Consider the following 9,096-nt stretch of genomic DNA (forward strand, 5'->3'; position numbering starts at 1 on the left):
AGAGAGAGCGGTATATATGGAATGCGAGAGCGGATAGGCAATAGGGTGGCCAAGGAGAGAGGCCATTTACGATGAAAATGGTGATTCAGTGTACATAGGCTATTAGTTGGGCTTTTCTGTACTACCTGTCATCGCCGTCCAGTTTCAACGTGGCCTGCTTCCTTTCCATTTCAAACATCGCAGTTACGTTATCATATAAAATAATACATTTACGGTATACTGTACATTGTAAAATATATTTACATATGTATGTACTCGCAATGAAAACCGCAATGTTCTCAGTATACAAGCAATTCAAAAAAGCTCTTTTACAATTTCATCTCAAATGGGAAAGGGGTAACAATAGCCATAGACATAATAATATCTTAAATTATAAACGCTCCCGTCTTCCCAATGACTATATCTGAGAGCAATATCATATTTTAACCACTTAGATTAAGACATTCAGCTTAAATAATCGCAGCCGATAACAGCACTTCTGTCACATGAACTTTTCTGACATGTATCAAGAAATAACCAAGTTCGGGTATTAAATGCCGCATGCTCAGGTTGTATTTAATACGCACTTCCTGGTATTACGAGATCAAACAAAACTTCTCATCGCCCTATCACTCATCACAATGCAGCATGTGCCGTAGCTACGCGCACGCACACAATATTGTACATGGAACACGCACGTATCACTTTTCTTTTGATGAAAAAAACGATTCACTTAAGGTAAATGCATCTCAACAACGGAAACCCGCCACATATATACGCCATGTCACGATCGCGCTGTTCCTTATCTACCCTGATTATAGGCGTTCAACACTTCCTCGTCCAGTTCGCCTTCGGTCATGTCCGATGCGTTAAGGCCAATATTTTCGTTGTTGTCCATGATAATAGTTGTGTTCTCACCATTTACGAGCGTGTTGTTGGGGGCGCTGCCGCCAGACAACGCACCGGAGAGCTTCTGTATCTCCTTCTCCTGCTGTTTGCTCTTACCATCAGCTGCTTTGAGCGCCTGCTCCTGTAAACGCAGAGAAACAATGTCGTAGTTCTAAGCGCGCGCATTAAAGTAGCTGGAAGCGAACACAGGCACTTGGGCCGTTTCAATAATAAAATGATGGTTAATAAAATAATACAACTTGTCCGTACTAGACCTATTGTACACAACTACACAGTAATATAGCTCTATATTACTGTGTATTTGTGCACAGTGGCGCACGCTATGTGTTGCAGCGGTGTATTGGACGGTATTGAAGGGAAGTTATTAGGTCAAATCAAACATTAAGACTATTACTGGTACTACTACTGGTAGGTCTAGTACTGACAAGTTGTATTATTTTATTAACCATCATTTTATTATTGAAACGGCCCAAGTGCCTGTGGAAGCGAACAGCAGAGGAATGTTAGCGCTTCGTTGCATTCGTTAAAAGATTTTGCCAATCTACGCATCAACGGCTACTCTTTCGACATAAACAAACCACCGACATTCACTCGGATATCTTGTCACGTCGGCAACATGATGACGGCCCAAGATAAAAACGCATATTTTCGTGTCTCTGTTATCGAATCAAATGCTTACGGCTTCGGATTCCTCTTGTAAACTCGTTTCTTCGTTCATTCCACTGGCATCCCAAACACGCAGCGTTCCGTCATACGAACCACTGAACAGTCTCTTCTCGACCACCTGTCAGGGACAAAACATGCGACTATACATCCCGCCGATATCTCTCGTAACATCTTTTCTTTCAGCGCGAAAACATTCGTGACAAGTTAATCACATATTCCCCCAATTTAAGAAGTCGTGTCATTCTAAACACGTTTGCCGTGATATCCGTTACGTTTTTTGAGATAACAATTTTTAATCTCGTTCGACCACCAGCTGCAAACGTAGATTACATTAAAAAAATATGGATTGTAATATATGGATTGTAATATGGATATGTATTGATGGATGGATATGGATTGTAAAATGGATTGTAATATATGTAAAAATATGGAGTTTTTGTAAATCCATATTTTTTGCATGTAATCTACGTTTGCAGCTGGTGGGTGTGCGCCCGGTTAGTAAACGAACAATAACACGACAAAAACAATTACTTGCGACCGCAACCACTTAAGGAATGATACAAGCTATGGCTACTATGTTATCAAGGATTACTGACATCACACAATGATACGCTATGCTAGCGGTAATGACAGCACACAATGAGCGGTATTGCAGCTTACATGCTGTGTAATATTAGACGCTTATTACTGACACGGAGATGGAAATCACGGGATTTCACATATTCCTGCGTAATGTAAGTTACGTAAATTTGCACACAGCATTCCACGACGATATTTACGTTTACACGTGAAATGTTTTTGACGCTCTCAAAACGAGTATCAATACCTGCTATAACAATCAGTCATTTTGAAGATATGACTTCTTTCGGAACTATTTTACTTTCCTATTATTATTTTCACGGTTTCACGTTAGCATGCAACATGCAATGTTAGTTTTATAAAAAGCGCATGCAATCGTTTAAAGCATTCACTCGACATGCATCATTGCAAGCAATTAGCGCCGCTTACTTCAAATTATTGGTTTTCTGCTTTCTCTCTAAAATGTTTCTAGTGGTTCTTCGTACGTAAAGCGTTGAATCTACTTAATCGTCATCTCGCAATTAATACGTCCTCTTAATCCGCTTTTATAAATTTAGTTAATACTTTTTTAATTTTTACATTTATTGATACTTTTTTTTTTGCGAGCACGCATAGACGGATGCATGTTTCAAGCGCTGGTGGCAACGGTCTGCGTAACAATGAATAATATATTGGCAATCGATTGCAGCGCGTTGTAAATACATATAGCAGTTTCTTTCGCATGCATTCCAAAGCCAAACGCTGTCATAGAAAACGTGCATGCGGTAGCGGTGTGCATGGAGCCGGTATTCATGCGTTGCCAAGCGTCTTCATCTACCTGTAGACACGAAAGGGCGCTCTCATGACCAGTATATGTCCTCTTTATTGTACCCGACTTTGCGTCGAACGCACGAGCATTTCCATCGCCACACCCAGTAAAAACTGCGCGCAAGGAAATAAAAAAAAAATCGTAATAAACACGGTTAATTAGTGTAAGTTAAGGCACATGGGAGAAAAAGGCTGATTGACTTCGGATATTGTGGCTTGCAACAGCACAGTTAATCATTTGTGAAACCATAGATGTAGGCGTAGGCCTACATACCTACATCTGTGGCCATTCGACGGCAATACATTCGTGTTTTTTGGTTATTGGCTCAATTTCAGACTGCTGTCTTGGTCAGCTTTATTACGAGCAAATATGCGTTTATGCAAAATTCCGTTTATGCACATGTTAAGGCGCATGCATCGCTACTATGTTGGAATTGCTGGTGAGCAAGCCAAAATCTCCGAAGTCTAGTTGAGTTCGCACCTGCAGACAAGACACACACTCGTCGTGTCCAGTTAATTGTAGTTTCAGAATGCCCGACTTCATGTCGAAAACACGGACAATTGCGTCCCCGCAACCTGTAATGACTGCAAACACGAAGCCATCCACAGATTCATATATATATATATATATATATATATATAGATCTATGGATATATATAGTAATAAATTCATAGAGTTTATCGCGCCCCTTTACTAACAAATCTAAAATTGAAAGCAAATAAAATGTTTCACGGTGTGACTTTCCGATAAACGTATCTGCCCGTCCTCCCCTCCTCTCCATGTCAGCTCCCAAACGTGGGTGCATTAAATCGTATTAGTATATATTGCAGTAGATTAAAATATTTAAAAAATGTTTGAAATTGGGCCTCCAGTGTGATTACATTGATTGCCGTTAAGTTCTTATTGAAAACCAAGTACCTACCAGCAAACGATACCAGGTGAATCGACAATTTAGTGTGACTCAGTGGAAGAAATATATAAATATAAATATAAATAAATAAATAAATAAATAAATAAAATAAATAAATAAATAAATAAATACACACCAAAAAATATATATATATATTCGCACGTACATTCGTACGTGTTCACGCATACATACATACATACATACATACATACATACATACATTCAGGAGCGTATAATGACAAATACGCTTTGTCATTATACGCTCCTGATACATTGCATACATACGTTGCATGCATGCATACATACATACATACATACATACATACATACATACATACATACATACATACATACATACATACATACATACATACATACATACATACATACATACATACATACATACATACATACACACATACATACATACATACATACATACATACATACATACATACATACATACATACATACACACATACATATACTAAGACTACCCAAGTGAAAGATAGCGTAGTATTTGATCATCGCAAGGTGCGAATTTTGATATTTAGTGGCACATACGTTATTACGTGCCTATATATGCGTGTATACTGTCCGTTGACTGGAGAAGAGAAGCATAGTTGTGGTATACCCCTGTTGCTCTGTCTCTTAGACAATTTTTTTTACATGGAATATAACAGAAATCATATTCCACGCGTTATATCTAACGATTCAACATTCGTCTCTCGTACGAGAAATTGACTCACTAAACGTAAATAATATGTGCATACTGCTTGTGCTATTAACAATAGAATATCACAGTAAACAAACAAAAATAACAGTATTACATACTGTAATTGCGCTTATCAATAGTCTGTTGCCGCGTATAAGACAGAACAATAAATCCTACCTAATCCATGGTAGCATTTCAATGAGGTTACGCTATGATTATGTCCTTTGTAGACTCGCGTACAATCCCCAAATTCTGTCACCCACGCTCTGCCGGTGTGATCAGAGCTGCCAGTATACATCAACTTTCCCAAAATCTGGAACACAATAACACAACTAATCCTTGCTGAAAGCTGGTGACTACATTTTTCACATCAGTAATAAATTAGAAGTAAATAATTAATACTGAATTGTATAAATATGCGCCTTGGACAAAGCTCATCGAAACATAACATAACGAAGGCGTAGATTTCAAAACGAAGCCATTATTGGATCCGCGTGCTGCGTCTATTAAGATAACGCTATAGTAAAAACACTATAGACTCTAACGTACATACTAATGATCTGCTTTTCAATGGATTATTTAGTTTGTATTTATCAATATAATATTATCTTATAATATTTTTTAATAATATAATATTGATTTATAACAATCAATTAATTATGTCTTTATAGTCTTATTACAGGCAATCTATGGGAATATCGTTAGCGAGTTTAATTAGCTCTTAATTGTGCGTAATCTTAATACGTTTACGGGTAAGGTCTAAAACGATACGTGCTAAAATATATTGAAAATATAATTTAAATTAAACTGAATAAAAATTTCCTGACAATAATGGCAGCAACAGTTGGAACTCCATGTGTACACATAAGAAAGGTTTTCACGCCGTATATTAGCAACATGGCGTATCTAACATCATTAAACTCGTATACGAAACACGAATGATTAAAGTAAAATGAATTATTCTAAAAGAGGAAAATGATAATAGGTTAATTAATTAAATTATGTCGATATGAAATTAGTTGTACGAAAGCATCAAAGGCAACTAGGGACGTGTCCTTGAAATATGGGGTTATTTACTTTGATTCTTTTCACGATTACTTTCGTAATCAGCTGGCATTGTGCACGATATAACGCACACTGTTTTGGCATTCGCTTTCCAAATTCATGAATATTGCAGCACCAATTTTTTGTATGCATATATTGTAAAATTACATGGATTTATGCCTGAATGATTGCTTATTTTATGCAGCGAAATTAATGTGCTATTAGGTATTACTTTCGCGTAAAACTTGCGTGGCGACGAATCAATTTGTTGTACAAATGACACAAGGCCTTCCACCTTCTTTTCTTAACTAATGTGTTATCACCATTTTAGTCTAATCGAGTTATCATACAAACTGCGTGATATCACATGATAATACTTATGAACTCGAGCGTTAAATCGCAATATTCAGATCTGGACGTAAGACTAAATAATACATATCGGTACACATTGTCAAGGAAATAATGTGTAGTTGTCATCACACTTCGCATAAGAGCCGAACTACGTGAAAGTATCTTGCACCCAATCTGCCGCTTTTTGTCACTAACATGTTGTAGGTTGGTCTGACCTTCAGTCGTTTGTCGGCCGAATAAGCAGATGGGTTGGCAGTCGCATACCCGATTGTCACACAGTCACTTAGTCAACCACCTAACCCAAAACCACATATCTTGGCAACGGCAGTTTTAATAAGTCGCATAATTCTCAAAAACGTAAGAAAGAAGCATCATTGTTCCTCCATGACAAAGCTTCGACAATGAGTATTGCGGCAATTACCAACATTACGCATTTATCTTCATCCGTAAATATATCCCGGTTTAAATATCCCTGTGTTTCGAACGCATATGCTATGTGCGTTGGCTTTGCGTTTTTGATATAATTCTTACATTGTCTGTTCCAGTCTAAAACGTGTGAAATTGGGTTCGCAGAAGGAAAATGATTCACAGAAGATGCGTAGCTATAATATTTATAATCCCGATAATAAGTGGCTACCCAAGGGTTGCCATTAGTAGGACAACCGAGGCTCTGAGAAACAAGCACCTCTAAAAAAGCTAGATCGACATACAAGCCGAAGAAACGTATCAAATACCGATTTATCCGAATGATAATTTCCGCGCTATCAAGTTACACCCGCCGATAATGGAGTCCTCTCAGTTAGATACCCCATAGTTTCCCGTCTCCGCTCTCGTCTCATAATCGCACTTTTACGTTTTTTTTCTCTCTTAACTCTTTCAACGCTGGTAAAACGCGTGCATCAAACACGTCGTGTCGCCCTGTTGATGAATCAACTCTCCGAACATGAAGAAAACCATGATGATATTAGGTTCTCACCTGCATGCATACGATTCCGGACTGGTGACCTTTAAAGACCTGCAGCTCATCGCCCTTTATAAGATTCCAACTCCGAACAGTAGTATCTGAACTTCCCGTGAACAGAGTTCGGCCTGTCGTGTCGGTACCCATGCACATTATCGGTCCATCGTGCCCTGTACCACAACCGACACATTAAAATAAACATGAGGCAGAATGAGCTCTTATTATGGCAGACATAGAATCACGTTTGGAATTCCAATAATATTGGTCGTCAGTCATTTTGGCATAGTATGTATTTTGCGATATTGGTCTTCGCAGTATAACTCGCTAATAAGAGAGCTTGAACATTTGATCCAGCATTGACAGCATAACTAGATGTTTAACGGTTTTCTTTTTTATAAAGTACTAATATGGTATCTATAATTATCTCCAACTGGATTATAGTTGATAAAATGCGCGGATTGTGGGTCAATTGCACTTCAATTGTGTCATAGCCTTTCAGCCTATATACCAGCACGAGCGTATAGCCAATTATTTACGGGCACAGCGGCTTATAACATTAAAATAGTTAAATGGTTAAAATAGCTCTGCGAACCAGATTAAGGAAAGCTGGTTGGTTCACAAGTTCTCAACTACCGTGGAGATAACTGTGACAACAAGATTAAATCACGAGTCTCTCTGAGTGAATCACTCATCGCTCTGCTTCACGCGGCGTACATTTGTGATCGCGTGCCTTAACCCTGTATGCAGGGTTACGATATTGTACGTACGCATGCTATATGGAGCAACGTATTATAGACAGCACTAGAAATCATCGCTGAAATTTAACACGTGCGCAAGAAGCGATAATTCAAATCAGTAGGATAAAATCAGCAAATCAATAAATGCCTTTGAAAGTTCTGATGCAACGCGCAGTTTCGAACGCCCACAATTTCGCCGACTTATCAGCTGATCCGGTTACAACGAAATCCTGATTATTCTCGTAATCATCGGCATCATTGTCCTCATCGGCTGGAATAAATATGAGCGGATAGACGCCGAGGGCGTGCCCTCGGAACACGCGTAGACAGATGCCGGTGTCGAAATCCCAGCAGCGGGCGCTGCGATCATACGAGGAACTGAACACGAAATCGCCTGCAAAAGAAGAAAAGTTGCGTAAAATCTACACATCGCATATCGAAATTAATAAATTAATAGTTGTAACAGCTGGAGAATGCATCAACTGGATACTGTATCAACGATTTGTCTTATCTTGAGAGAAAATTTCATAGCGCTTTATTATGAGCCCGATATCTAATGAAGATACAAAGTATAATGAAAAAAGTACTAAAAGGACTACAATACGTCTGTGAATACGTAGATGCTGTTGAGATACAGGTAGGTTAAATACCTCTGAGACGAAAAGCGGTAATGATAGCATAGGTTAAAATTAAGCTACATCCGCTTGGAAATTGTAAAACCTGTAAGAAATCTTAAAGAAAGAGTTTAGACTGAGACATATTAGAAACATTAACTAGAGAGCATACAATATCGGTTGTGATTACATGAGGTATTGCTGGGGGAATTAAAAATTAAGGAATTAAGAACACGGAGACACGCTCACCTGTGCAAAGCACTCGGTTGACTAGTGAGGTGTGACCGCTAAATATCAAACAGCATTCGCAGGTACTTATGTCCCATTTACGGATTGTCTTGTCCGCACTTCCAGTAAGCACAAAGTTATCCTCTACAGTAATACATATAATGTAGGAATCATGGCCCTGCAGGACACCAAGGCAGTCGACAGTCGGCGTGCGCGTTGACCACAGACGTGCAGTGCAGTCTTCGCTACCTGAAACCATAGCCGAATTTAGTGCACATCTTCCTGTTTTCTAACTCTCTGCCTGCCTATCTGTTTGTCTGTTTGTCTGTTTGTCTGTCTGTCTACCTACTTGCCTGTCTGTCTGTTTGTCTGTTTGTCTGTCTGCCCATCTGTTTGTCTGTTTGTCTGTCTGTCTGTCTGTCTGTCTGTCTGTCTGTCTGTCTGTCTGTCTGTCTGTCTGTCTGTCTGTCTGTCTGTCTGTCTGTCTGTCTGTCTGTCTGTTGTTGTCAGTCTGTCTGTCTGTCTGTCTGTCTGTCTGTCTGTCTGTCTGTCTGTCTGTATCTGGCCGTCTGTAGCTAGTCTGGTTGGTTCTGTT

At 38.9% G+C, this 9,096-nt stretch overlaps 1 protein-coding gene across 1 annotated transcript in view; it reads right to left on the reverse strand.

Moving 5' to 3' along the window:
- Nucleotides 1-781: 781 nt before the first annotated feature.
- The window catches only part of LOC106820928 (WD repeat-containing protein 86-like), a 9,525-nt gene continuing 1,210 nt past the window's right edge, over nucleotides 782-9,096 (reverse strand). The window contains 7 exon segments of the mRNA XM_014825532.1: nucleotides 782-1,009; nucleotides 1,568-1,672; nucleotides 2,951-3,054; nucleotides 4,744-4,879; nucleotides 6,938-7,137; nucleotides 7,808-8,053; nucleotides 8,523-8,750. Coding sequence (XP_014681018.1) covers nucleotides 782-1,009; nucleotides 1,568-1,672; nucleotides 2,951-3,054; nucleotides 4,744-4,879; nucleotides 6,938-7,137; nucleotides 7,808-8,053; nucleotides 8,523-8,750 — 1,247 coding nt within the window.

Source organism: Priapulus caudatus, unplaced genomic scaffold, assembly GCF_000485595.1.
Source record: "Priapulus caudatus unplaced genomic scaffold, Priapulus_caudatus-5.0.1 Scaffold53, whole genome shotgun sequence".
In the NCBI taxonomy this organism is placed as follows: domain Eukaryota; kingdom Metazoa; phylum Priapulida; class Priapulimorpha; order Priapulimorphida; family Priapulidae; genus Priapulus; species Priapulus caudatus.